Source organism: Pelophylax lessonae (genome assembly GCF_965119305.1).
Source record: "Pelophylax lessonae genome assembly, chromosome: 5".
Taxonomy (NCBI): Eukaryota; Metazoa; Chordata; class Amphibia; order Anura; family Ranidae; genus Pelophylax; species Pelophylax lessonae.
The window spans coordinates 315,916,172-315,929,973 of NC_138772.1; the positions used below are offsets into that span (position 1 = coordinate 315,916,172).

The following is a 13,802-nucleotide window of genomic DNA, read 5'->3' on the forward strand; positions in this document are numbered from 1 at the left end:
AGCCCTGTCCTGTGCCTTTTTGTTTTGTCTACTCACAACAATGCTGCTGAAAAATGTAAAAAATATCTGTACAATTATTATTGTATGAACCATCAAAAATCTCTAAAGCTGAACAATTTAATTCATTCAAGCATTATGCAAAATGGTAATATATGCTTTCTGTGAACACACAAAAAAATGAAAAAAAAAAAAAATGCTCCATCATCAGGGAACGAACAAACAAGAACACTTGTTAAAATCTTACTTACCGCCTCCGGATGGCAGAATCTAATACCCACGGTATATTTGTGGCTCCGAGAACTAAGATGCCTTCATTGTCAACTCCAACACCTGTTGTCAATTGAAGAAAACATTTGAATGACATGCCAAGTTCATAAATGATCAAGAATAGGTGTTAGAAGAGTCATATCTTGCCTTGCATTTGTACCAGGAACTCTGTTTTAATTCTGCGAGCAGCCTCACTTTCATTCTCACTTCTTGACCCGCACAGTGAATCAATCTCATCAATAAAGATGATTGAGGGCTTATGTTCCCTGGCAAGCTGAAATAAATTCTTCACCAACCTGAAACACAAGTAATATAGAAGCATATAAATAAGGTTGGCAAACAACTGGACAAAATAGCCAGCAAATACACTGCATGAAAAATCAATACACAACACATTAATGCTAGGTTTACACGTGCAGCTGTCACTGCCTCACCTTTGAAAAGCGATCTGAGATCAAATCTCTTTTTGAAGGCATTTGACAAGTGGTGTCAGGTCACCTCCTAATACCTGTCTTAACCCAGTAAATCCCACACCTTCGAGGTGCAACTGTGTGTATTGCACATGGTTATGGGGAGACTGAAGAATGGCCCCAATTGCCTAAATGGGTCACATTCGACGACGGGACAGCCCGCATACCACAGGGGGTTATTTGCCGTCGTTGGTACGCACGGCATCACTGCTATGGCTGTGTACACCCCCGTTTGTACCTTTGCAGCTTATAGCAGTATTAAAGTCAAAAGAAAACATCCTATTGCAGCTTATCAATTCTTAAATAGAGTGGCTGCATTAGTTTTCTTTAGGCTTCCTTTCTTTTATTTCCACTTGGTGATCCTGCCAGGAAGCCTGATTTTCAACAGAACAAGCTGCCCTGCAGATATAGCAGTTATAGGGTTAAGAAAAAACATTTAAAACCGACAGGGGTGCCTACAATGATTAGCTTTAATATAAAACATTTAATCCGACCGGAAAAAAAAACTGCCTGCTGTAACTGCTTAAAAAGTGTTACCTGGAGTTTGTTCATGCATTTAAATATTCTAGTACATCTAAGACCAGTGCAATCCTCCCTCCTCCAGATTGACAATGCTGCTGCCCAAAAGTTTCTGTGCGACTTCATCAAGAGTGTAGGTACTCTAAGCCTGGCCATACTTTGTACAATCTGATTATTCAATCTCATTCAGATCTACCATCAACTACTATGCCATGCAAGGGCCTACCTGATTTAAAACTACCTGAATTAATTGTTTAGGTTTGCCCTTCCATTACATAGTTTTGGGAAATATAGGTAGATTGTACTGAATAGTGTATGCCCAGCTTAATATAGGAGGTGTGTTACTGGCCAGATCACCAGGTGAAAAAAGAGGGTAAAAAAGCCTAGAAAATTAAAACTAATGCAGCCACCATATCAAACGATTGGCAAGCTACAATATACAATGCTGGATACACACTATACAATTTTATTTTGATTTTTACCTTTAGATTTACTAAAACCATAGAATATAATGGGGCAAACCTAAACACTTTCAATTTGTATGCCGTAAGGCAGGCCCCTTGCACTACATAGTTGAAAGTAAATCTAAAGGAAATTGATCAACAAAAGTTATACAGTGTGGTGTATCCAGCTTTAAATTTTTGGTTTTTGGGATTAATTCTGCTTTGGGGGGGGGGGGGGGGGAGAAAAATACAGCTCAATTATTTGCAAATAAACCCTAAATTTATCCAACATTTGTAAATATATTCTACTGAAGGAAGTATACTTACTTTTCACTTTCTCCCAGCCACTTTGACACAAGGTCTGAAGACGATATTGAAAAGAAGGTGGAGTTGTTTGCTTCTGTAGCTACAGCCTTGGCTAAATAGGACTTCCCTGTTCCTGGAGGTCCAAATAGTAGGATCCCTCTCCAAGGGGTTCTTTTACCTACAAGGCAGAAATGGACATGCTCGGATACGATTGTCTATACAGTAAAATGTGCTCAGTGTGAATTCCTAGTGAATTTATCTTTTTGGATGAATAAATATTCTCTGCCTTCTTCAAAAACAAAACCTCATCCTACTAAAAGATCTCCTCAACAGCATAAACATTCAATTGACAGAAGTTCTTGGTTGAAATACTTCATACCATTGGGAAACACTCCAACGTTTTAGGAACTCTGGACCCATTTGGTTTTAACCCCTGATTATTGAACAAATCCCTATAAGGATGGTTGACCAACCCCCCTACCCCATGGCTGGATACCCTTACAAACCTATTTCTTAGTAGTTGTACCTTTTCTCCTCTTCCCTAAACCCGATGTACCTTTTCAGTACCATCCTTATTTAGCCTTCAACCCACCTTTTCTAAAGCATTGTCAAGTGGACAAAAATTAGGCAGCTGTTTGATAGTATTGAAGCTTACTAGTCCTTTGATGTGGTGGCTTCATTCATTTGGTCTTTTTTCACACTTCATTCTTTTAAGCACCTCACTCCGTAAAAGTCATATGACGGTGGGTAGGATCCCCTCTCATTCTGGAACGACGTCATATGACATCGTCCTAGTCTCAGTGCTCCCGCGCGCCCCCACACAGGGACACGGTGCGACCCTGATGTTGGCAAAGAGCCAATGATGTGGCTCTTTACCCATGTGATCGGCTGTGTTCAACACGGAAGTGCAGTTATCGGCTCACCTCACACTGACAGAATGTGAGGAGAGGAGAGCCGATCAGCAGCATCTCCTCGCAAGGGAGACCTGTACAGGTAATCAGGGCACTGATAATCAATGCCCTGATTATCAGTTTTCCCCATTAGTGATGTTAGTTAGTGCTGCCTTTCAGTGCCCATCAAAGTCTGTTCATCAGTGCCAACTATCATTGCCCATAAATGCCACCCATCAGTGCAGTCTCATCAATGCCCATCAGCGCAGCCTTTTAACGCACATCAATGAAGGAGAAAATTACTTACAAAATTCTAACAGAAACAAAGAAAAATGACTTACCGTAAAATCCATTTCTCTGATGTTCATTGACGGACACATCTCCTGATATTCTTAACCATTGGGACATCCCAAAGCAGTGTAAAACATGAGGGGTAGAAACAGCAAAAAATACCCAAGAGCTAACCAGTAGCCAACCAGGCAACAGGAGCCCACCTGAAAAAACAATACACCCTTAAAGAGGATCAGGTCCTCTTAAACAGCCGCCTGCAAAACTTCGGCCAAAAGAAGAATCAGCAGATGTCAACACATCCACTTTATAGAACTTTGTGAAAGTGTGCACAGACGACCAGGTGGCCGCCTTGCAAACCTGTGGCACTGACGCCTGATGATGGAAGGTCCAGGAGGCACTAAGCGCCCTAGTAGAGTTCGCCTTGACAGGGAAAGGAGGAACCTGACCCCTCATGGAATAGCCCTGAATCATTGTCCTATCTAGGGCTGAAACAACTAATCGATTAGTTGGTCAGCCGATTAGTTGGCCTGCATATAGAATGCATTTGTTCACATATCAGGAAATTCAGTGAAACACATACAGCTCAGTACACCGTCCATACATGTCAGTAAGTACCTGAGAACATGTGAATATATGAGGAGCAATGCCTCATGGGACCTGTAGTCCTGGGCAGGAAGTGAGTGGTTCCAAAAAGGCAGAAGTTTTTTTTTTACCTTGCTATAGGGGCACTCTATACTATACTTTGCAGCTTGCTATTGGGGCATTCTGAAGGCAGAAGGAGGCATAAGCGTCAGTGGGGAGAAGAATCAGGGCTGATCTGTGAAAAACCATTACACAGAGCAGTAAGTATAACATATTTGTTTACATACTTGAGGATTTGGCTGCTCAAAGACCAGGGCCTATTTTGCGACTCTGCACTGCGTGACTTTAAACGGACAATTGCGCAGTCTTGCGACGCTGTGCCCAAATGAAATGGACGTCCTTTTTTCCCCCCACAAACAGAGCTTTCTTTTGGTGGTATTTGATCACCTGTGCGATTTTTACTTTTTGCGCTATAAACAAAAAAAAAAAAAAAGAAGGAGCGACAATTTTGAAAAAATATTTTTCACATTTTTTTTTTATATGAAATTCTCAAAGAAAGGTAAAAATCGAAATTTAACATTTTAGGACAATTTGTTTTCTGCTACATATTTTTGGTAGAAAAAAAAAAAAAAAAAAAAATCGCAATAAGCGGATTTTGATTTGTTTGCTCAAAAGTTAGATTTTAGTAACTACAGGGAAGATGTCATTTTTATTGTTTTTTTTTATTTTTCAACTAGTAATGGCGGCGATCTGCGATTTTTTTTGCGGGACTGCGACATTGCGGCGGACAGATCGGACCCCTGACTGACATTTTTGACACTTTTGGTGGTACCAGTGACATTACTACAGAAATCAGTGCTATACATTGCACTGTTACTGTAAAAATTACACTGGCAGGGAAGGGGTTAACTTTATTAGTGATCAAGGGGCTAAGTGTGTGTCCCTAGGGGCGTGATTCTAACGGTCAAGGGGCGTGGCTTGTGATGTAACCACAGAGACATATATAGTCTCTGCAGTTACACCAGGGAGAATGACAGGCGGCTGTGTTTACGTTAGCCGCCTGCCTTTCTCCCACTGCAGCGGGAGATCGCGAGTGACCGGCGGACATCGGAGCCGCCGGTCACTCGCGCGGGGATGCCAGTGAACAATCGGGAGCGCGCCCCTATAGGCTCGTGGGCGAGTGACGTACCGGTACGTCACTTTGCCCAGGAGGGGCTGACCGCCGCAGTATATGTACTTGCGGCGGTCGGCAAGTGGTAAAAAAAAAAAAAAAATCACTTTAACCGGTTGCCGACCGCCGCACGACTATATACTGCGGCGGTCAGCCCCGGCCAGGCAGAGTGACGTAGCGGTACGTCACTAGCCTTCGCCGCTCTGGCGCGCGCGCGCGCGCGCACCCGCGGTCCCGCCGATGACTCGATTGGGTTCAGAACCGATCAGTCATCAGGTCCAGGCCAATCATTTTTGGTCTGGACCTGTTGATCGGTCCTGCCCAATCAGATCTCCCTCTAAGCCTGTGAAATGTAAACACAGGCTTAGAGGAGATGTGCCCTCCCCTCCCAACGGTCTTTTCGGATCCAGCGTGAGAGGAGAGCACATCTAATTGTAAGTACAGCACCAAGCACGTACATACACACTTAGATAGGCACATTTCACCCCCGATCGCCCCCCCAATTAACCCCTACAGCACCTGACACAACACACACTATATACAGCATATAGCATATACCTATATACCTGTATAAGTGTGATTTGTGAACAGGTGTAGCCCTTGCGACCCCCCCTTTTCCACTCAAATTACCCCCCACCCCCCCCTAATAAAGATTTAACCCACTGATCTCCCCTGACCCCCCCCTGATCACCGCCGTTAACCCCTACACCCTCTGTCACATCAGCACTAATACAAACGCAATATACGGTGTTATTGTATTTTTGTATTAGTGTGATTGTGATCAGAATTAGCGCAGGCGACTAAGTTTCTGTCCCAAGAAGGTTTAGGGTCCCCGCCACCCGCCCAATAAAGATTTAAGCCCCTGACCCCCCCCTGATCACCCCTACACCCCCTGCCATAACACACACCGTATACAGTATATAGCATTTTGCTATATACACGTATAAGTGTGATTTGTGGTCAGGTCTAGCGCTTGCGACCCCCTTTTTTCCACTTGAATTACCCGCCACCCCCCCCTAATAAAGATTTGAGCCCCTGATCTCCCCTGACCCCCCCCTGATCACCGCTAGTTAACCCCTACACCCTCTGTCACATCAGCACTAATACAAACGTAATATACTGTGTTTTTGTATTTTTGTATTAGTGTGATTGTGATCAGAATTAGCGCAGGCGACTAAGTTTGTGTCCCAAGGAGGTTTAGGGTCCCCGCCACCCGCCCAATAAAGATTTAATCCCCTGATCCCCCCCTGATCACCCCTACACCCCCTGCCACAACGCACACTGTATACAGTATATAGCATTTTCTATATACCCGTATAAGTGTGACTTGTGACCAGGTTTAGCGCTTGCCACCGTTCCTTTTATCCTTAGGATACCCGCCAGTCCCTCCCAATAAAGATTTAAACCCCTGATCCCCCCCTGATCACATCCCGTTAACCCCTACACCCTCTGTCACATTAGCACTAATACACACATAATATACTGTTTTTACTGTATTTTGTATTGGTGTCATTGTGACTTGAGGTTGCGCTAGCTAGCTAGTTTCTTTCCCAAAGGAGGTTTAGGGTCCCCGCCACCCCCCCCCCAGATCCCCGGCGCATAGTTTAGAAGTAACCCCTTGATCACCACACACGCACGCACGCACCTACACTTCCATTTCTAGTATAGTGTTTGAACAGATCAATATCTGATCTGATCAGAGCTATACTAGCGCCCCCATAGTTTAGGGTTCCCAAAACGCGGTGTTTGCACGATCAGCACTGATTCCGGCCAGCACCTGCGTTTAACCCTTTCACCCAGGTAAGTGTAGTAATCAATAGATTACTGTCACTTACAAAAAACACAAGACACAAAACCGCTGTGTTAGCAGAGTCAGGCCTGATCCCTGCTAGCATTAGCAGTTTTTTTGGTAGCGCTTGAAATAGTCTTCGACAACCAGGTGCTTTTATTACCTGTGAGTCGCATCACTGTACGGGTAAATTTAGTTACCAAAATGTCTAAACGTTCGTACAGTGATGAAGCTATTTACAGTATGATGACCATGTCAGGTGAGAGCGATGGGGAAGCCTCACCGGCAGAATCAGGGTCAGTATACGAACCAGATGACAGCAGCGGCTCCCTGACAGACAGCTCCGACGACAGATGGGTCCCTGTTAGACCCAGGCGTACCCGACCCCATTCTGGTGTTGTTGAAATGCAGGAATCGCAGGGTGCTCGTATGGAGCAGAGTGTGGGTACTAGTGCCGCTCATCCTTCTGGCGACCTGGCAAGCGCCAGCGGCCTAGTACAACCTGGACCTAGTACAACCAGCACTGCAGTAAGACCTGGTGACGTGGCGAGTCCCCTAAGTGCAGTTGAAGCTGGTGCGGTGGCTAGCACAAGTAGTGGCCCGCAGCCACCGCGTATTCGAAGACAGGCCCGTAGAGCCCATAGTGCCCTCCCTGATGCGCTGGCATATCCCAATTGGCAACCCACTGATTCTACAGCGCCAGTACTTCCCCCATTCACCGCCCAACCTGGAATCCACGTGGAGACAGCTGGTTTTACGCCCCTGAACTTTTTTGAGCTGTTCTTCACGGAAGATCTTTTCAGATCTATTGTGGATCAATCAAATTTATATGCTCAACAATTTATCGCCGCCAACCCAAATTCGCACCTTGCCAGACGATTCGGCTGGAATCCTATAACGGTTTCCGAATTTAAGATCTTTCTGGGCCTTTCCCTCCACATGGGCATAACTAAACAAAGTGAATTGCGGCTATATTGGTCCACTAGCCCAGCTCACCATATGCGCATGTACTCTGCCTCCATGTCCAGGGGGAGATACGAGCAAATTCTGCGATTTATGCATTTCAGCGACAATGAAATCTGTCGTCCTCGGGGAGACCCTGCATACGATCGGCTCCACAAAATTCGGCCCCTCATAGACCACTTCAATCAGCGGTTTGCAGCCTTGTTTACCCCCGAACAAGTTGTCTGCATTGACGAGTCCCTGATTAAATTTACTGGCCGTCTTGCTATCAAACAGTACCTCCCCAGCAAGCGTGCCAGATACGGGGTCAAGTTGTATAAGCTCTGTGACAGGGCCACAGGCTATACAGTTAATTTCCGTGTCTATGAGGGAAAAGATAGCACTGTGGAGCCCCCGAACTGCCCAGACTACATAGGGAGCAGCGGTAAGATTGTTTGGGACTTGGTGTCACCCTTATCCGGAAAGGGGTACCATTTGTACGTGGACAATTTTTACACAAGCGTGCCACTATTTAGTCACCTGCTTGATTTACAAATTGGCGCATGTGGCACCGTGCGACCTAATCGCCGGGGCTTCCCCCAACGGCTTGTAAATTCCCGTCTTAGTCGGGGGGCGAGAGCCTGCTTGAAAACGGACAAATTACTTGCGGTGAAGTGGAAGGATACACGGGATGTTTATGTTCTGTCCTCCCTTCACGCAGACACGACAGTCCAAATCCCTACGGCAACTGGCGTTATGGAGAAACCCCTCTGTGTCCACGAATATAACCTTAACATGGGAGGGGTGGACCTTAACGACCAGCTTTTGGCGCCGTATTTAGTTGCCCGTAAAGCCAGACGCTGGTACAAAAAAAGTGTCCGTTTACCTTTTCCAATTGGCTATGCTGAACGCCTTTGTCCTATACAGGGCGTCAGGACGAACTGGACCCTTCCGGGAATTCCAGGAAGCGGTCATCCTTGCCTACCTGTACCCAGGAGGCATGCCTGCCCAACTTCCCCTTCCAGATGCAGTGAGCCGGCTGCATGAGAGGCATTTTCCTTATGCCCTCCCGAGTACCCCTACCCAAATACGACCCCAAAGACGATGTCGTGTCTGTAGCAGGCGCGGATTTAGGCGTGACACCCGTTATTATTGTCCCAAATGTCCTGACCATCCTGGTCTCTGCATCGGGGAATGTTTTGAGCGCTACCATACACTAGTGGAGTATTAGTGTAGGGTACAGCACGACACAGTGTAGGGCACATAAACACAGGGTCTCGAAGGATGTTGGATGTCCATCGACATTTTGAGAGACCCAAGCTGGAAGAGAAGATCGCAGAAGATCGCACTCCCTCCCAAATCAAGAAATAAAGGAACAGTTAGAAAGTAAAATAAAAGGATCCAAAAACTGTTGTGGTGTCAGTAATTTTATATGTCCTTCTACTCCTTCCTACTATACTTTTTTCAATGTCCTTTGTTTGTTTTTTCATTCTTTTGTGACCTGTTTCTCTTGCAGGTAATTGTCGGCTACCACGCATTGATTTTATATATTCTGACACAAACAGCGTTTGCGCTCAGCATATATGGATACCTTTGCTGATAGCAGCTGTGGTGATTTTCTGATTTCAGCACTGCAGTTAAAATCTTATTTTGGTATACGTGGATAGCGCCGTGTATACCCATCATTAAATTCAGTGGGTGGTTGTTTGGGCGGTTAATGATGAGAATCCAAAATTTTTTGTTGTGTCAGTCATTTTATATGTCCTACTCTTCCTAATGTACTTTTTTTTAATGTACTTTGTTTGTTTTTTCATTCTTTTGTGACCTGTTTCTCTTGCAGGTAATTGTCGGCTACCACGCATTGATTTTATATATTCTGACACAAACAGCGTTTGCGCTCAGCATATATGGATACCTTTGCTGATAGCAGCTGTGGTGATTTTCTGATTTCAGCACTGCAGTTAAAATCTTATTTTGGTATACGTGGATAGCGCCGTGTATACCCATCATTAAATTCAGTGGGTGGTTGTTTGGGCGGTTAATGATGAGAATCCAAAAACTTTTGTTGTGTCAGTCATTTTATATGTCCTACTCTTCCTAATGTACTTTTTTTTAATGTACTTTGTTTGTTTTTTCATTCTTTTGTGACCTGTTTCTCTTGCAGGTCCCTCGTCGGCTACCATGCATTGATTTTATATATTCTGACACAAACAGTGTTTGCGCTCAGCATATATGGATACCTTTGCTGATAGCAGCTGTGGTGATTTTCTGATTTCAGCACTGCAGTTAAAATCCTATTTTGGTATACGTGGATAGTGTCGTGTATACCCATCATTAAATTCAGTGGGTGGTTGTTTGGGCGGTTAATGATGAGTAATACTACGCATTATTCCTGTGCTGATTTCTGATAGGTTCTCTTTTTTTCCGTTCAGCCCACAGGCTGCATGAAAAAAAAAAACCTATATGCCAAACAAGGACCAGCAATGTACTGGTACGTTGCTGGACTTTGAGTGGTTGTACCAGGATGATGCCTGCAGATTTAGGCATCATCTTGGTATCGTTTTTTACAGCCAGCGGTCGGCTAACATGTAAAAGCAATCCTAGCAGGTAATTGGCCGCTAGACTGCTTTTACATGCAGTGGGAGGGGTCTCCCCCCCCCCCCCCACCGCCGCCTTCCGCAGCCTTCCGTGGTTTTTCTCGGGCTCTCCTGTCCCACCGGTTAACCCGAGAGTGCAGCCGGTGGTTCAGTTATCTAACCATAGAGCTAATTGAAGATTAGAATGGCTCCAATCATCTCTATGGCCTAAGATGCCGGAGGCTACGAGCATTTCATGACTTCTTTTTCGCCAGAAATAAACAGGGCCATTGGGAAATTGGGAAAGTATTTTATCACACCAATTTTGGCGTGGTCAGATACATTAAGGTCAGAGGAGAGATCTAGAGTATAAAAGACCCCAATTTTTTTAAAAAAGAGTACCTGTCACTACCGATTGCTATCATAGGGGATATCTAAATTCACTGTGATAACAATAAAAATGATTTAAAAAAAAAAAATTAAAGGAAAGGTGTCAAAATAACATAAAAAAGCAAAAAAAAAAAAAAAAAAAAAAAATGAGCCCCCCCCCTTTCCCCCCGTGCTTGCACGCAATGGCACACGCAAGCGTTGGTCTAGTGTCATATGTAAACCGCAATTTCAGCATGCATGTGAGGTATCGCCGCGATCGCCAGATCGAGTGCAGTAATTTTTGCAGTAGACCTCCTCTGTAAGTCTAAAGTGGTAACCTGTAGAGACTTTTAAAGTTTTTAAAAATGTACGTACGTTGTTGCCGCTGCGCAGGCGTGCGCAATTTTTAAAGCATGTCATGTCAGGTGTCTATGAACTCGGCATAAGATCATCTTTTAAATTTTACCAAAAAAATTGGAATTATATAGTGTATTTGTGCAATAAATTAAAAAAAAATGTATTTTTTTCGCAAAAATTGCGTTTGGAAAATCTGTGCGCAAATACCGTGTGACAAAAAAATTTGCAACATCCCCCATTTTATTCTATAGGGCCTCTGCTTTAAAGAAATATATAATGTTTGGGGGTTCAAAGTAATTTTCTAGTAAAAAAAAAATATTTTTTCATGTAAACAAAAAGGCACAGAAAAGGCTTGGTTTTCAAGTGGTTAGAAGAGTGGGTGATGTGTGGATAAGATTGAGCATAAAATGCCGGGACAGTTCAAACACCCCCCAAATGACCCCTTTTTGAAAAGTAGACACCCAAAGCTATTTGCTGAGAGTCCATGGAATATTTTATATTTTGCTACAAGTGTCGGGAAAATTATTATTTCTTTTTTTTTGTTGTTTTTTTTACAGAAAGTTGTCACTAAATGATATATTGCTCACACATGCCATGTGTATATGTGAAATGACACCCCAAAATACATTCTGCTGCTTCTCCTGAGTACAGGGATACCCCATGTGTGAGACTTTTTGGCAGCGTAGCTGTGTACGCGCCCCCGAAAACCAATCCACATCTTCAGGTTTTCTAATGGCGTAAATTGCTGATTTTACCCCTGACTACCTGTCACAGTTTCAGAGGCCCTGAAATTTCAAGATAGCACAAAACCCCCCCAAATGACCCCATTTTGCAAAGTAGACACTCCAAGCTATTGGCTGAGAAGCATGGTGAGTCCATGGAATAGTTTATATTTTGCCACAAGTTTCGGGAAAATAATTTTTTTTTTTTTTTTAACACAAAGTTGTCAGTAAATGATATAATGCTCACGCATGCCATGGGTATATGTGAAATGACACCCCAAAATACATTCTGCTGCTTCTCCTGAGTACAGGGATACCCCATGTGTGAGACTTTTTTGCAGTCTAGCCGAGTACAGGACCCCGAAAACCAACCTCCACTTTCAGGCTTTCCAAGGGCGTAAATTGTTGATTTCACTCCTGACTACCTATCACAGTTTCGGAGGCCCTAAAATTCCAAGATAGCACAAAACCCCCCCAAATGACCCAATTTTGCAAAGTAGACACTCCAATCTATTTGCTGAGAGGCATGGTGAGTATTTTGCAGCTCTCATTTTTTTTGGAAAATGAAGAAAAAACAGGAAAATGCATTTTTTTTCTTCTTTTTTCAATTTCCAAAACTTTGTGACAAAAAGTGAGATCTGCAAAACACTCAACATGCCTCTCTGCAAATAGCTCAGGGTGTCTACTTTCCAAAATGGGGTCATTTGGGGGGGTTTTGTGCTATCTTGGAATTTTAGGGCCTCCGAAACTGTGATAGGTAGTCAGGAGTGAAATCAACAATTTACGCCCTTGGAAAGCCTGAAAGTGGAGGTTGGTTTTCGGGGTCCTGTACTCGGCTAGACTGCAAAAAAGTCTCACACATGGGGTATCCCTGTACTCAGGAGAAGCAGCAGAATGTATTTTGGGGTGTCATTTCACATATACCCATGGCATGTGTGAGCAATATATCATTTACTGACAGCTTTGTGTAAAAAAAAAATAAATATATATATATATATATATATATATATATTTCCCGGAACTTGTGGCAAAATATAAAATATTCCATGGACTCACCATGCCTCTCAGCAAACAGCTTGGGGTGTCTACTTTCCAAAATGGGGTCATTTGGGGGGGTTTTGTGCTATCTTGGAATTTTAGGGCCTCCGAAACTGTGATAGGTAGTCAGGAGTGAAATCAACAATTTACGCCTTTGGAAAGCCTGAAAGTGGAGGTTGGTTTTCGGGGTCCTGTACTCGGCTAGACTGCAAAAAAGTCTCACACATGGGGTATCCCTGTACTCAGGAGAAGCAGCAGAATGTATTTTGGGGTGTCATTTCACATATACACATGGCATGTGTGAGCAATATATCATTTACTGACAGCTTTGTGTAAAAAAAAAAAATATATATATATATATATATATATATATATATATATATATTTCCCGGAACTTGTGGCAAAATATAAAATATTCCATGGACTCACCATGCCTCTCAGCAAACAGCTTGGGGTGTCTACTTTCCAAAATGGGGTCATTTGGGGGGGTTTTGTGCTATCTTGGAATTTTAGGGCCTCCGAAACTGTGATAGGTAGTCAGGAGTGAAATCAACAATTTACGCCCTTGGAAAGCCTGAAAGTGGAGGTTGGTTTTCGGGGTCCTGTACTCGGCTAGACTGCAAAAAAGTCTCACACATGGGGTATCCCTGTACTCAGGAGAAGCAGCAGAATGTATTTTGGGGTGTCATTTCACATATACCCATGGCATGTGTGAGCAATATATCATTTACTGACAGCTTTGTGTAAAAAAAAAAAAAATATATATATATATATATATATATATATATATATATATATATATATATATATTTCCCGGAACTTGTGGCAAAATATAAAATATTCCATGGACTCACCATGCCTCTCGGCAAATAGCTTGGGGTGTCTACTTTCCAAAATGGGGTCATTTGGGGGGGTTTTGTGCTATCTTGGAATTTTAGGGCCTCCGAAACTGCGACAGGTAGTGCAGAGGTGACATGAACAATTTACGCCATTAGAAAACCTGAGAGTGTTGATTGGTTTTCGCGGTCCTGTACACAGCTAGGCTCCCAAAAAGTCTCACACATGGGGCA

At 43.5% G+C, this 13,802-nt stretch overlaps 1 protein-coding gene across 1 annotated transcript in view; it reads right to left on the minus strand.

Moving 5' to 3' along the window:
- The window catches only part of LOC309557098 (vacuolar protein sorting-associated protein 4B), a 78,756-nt gene that overhangs the window by 24,020 nt on the left and 40,934 nt on the right, over positions 1 to 13,802 (minus strand). The window contains exons 6-8 of the mRNA XM_082259719.1: positions 2,027 to 2,183; positions 415 to 563; positions 249 to 330 (exon numbers count right to left, since the gene is read on the minus strand). Coding sequence (XP_082115845.1) covers positions 249 to 330; positions 415 to 563; positions 2,027 to 2,183 — 388 coding nt within the window. The remainder of the gene's footprint in view (positions 1 to 248; positions 331 to 414; positions 564 to 2,026; positions 2,184 to 13,802) is intronic.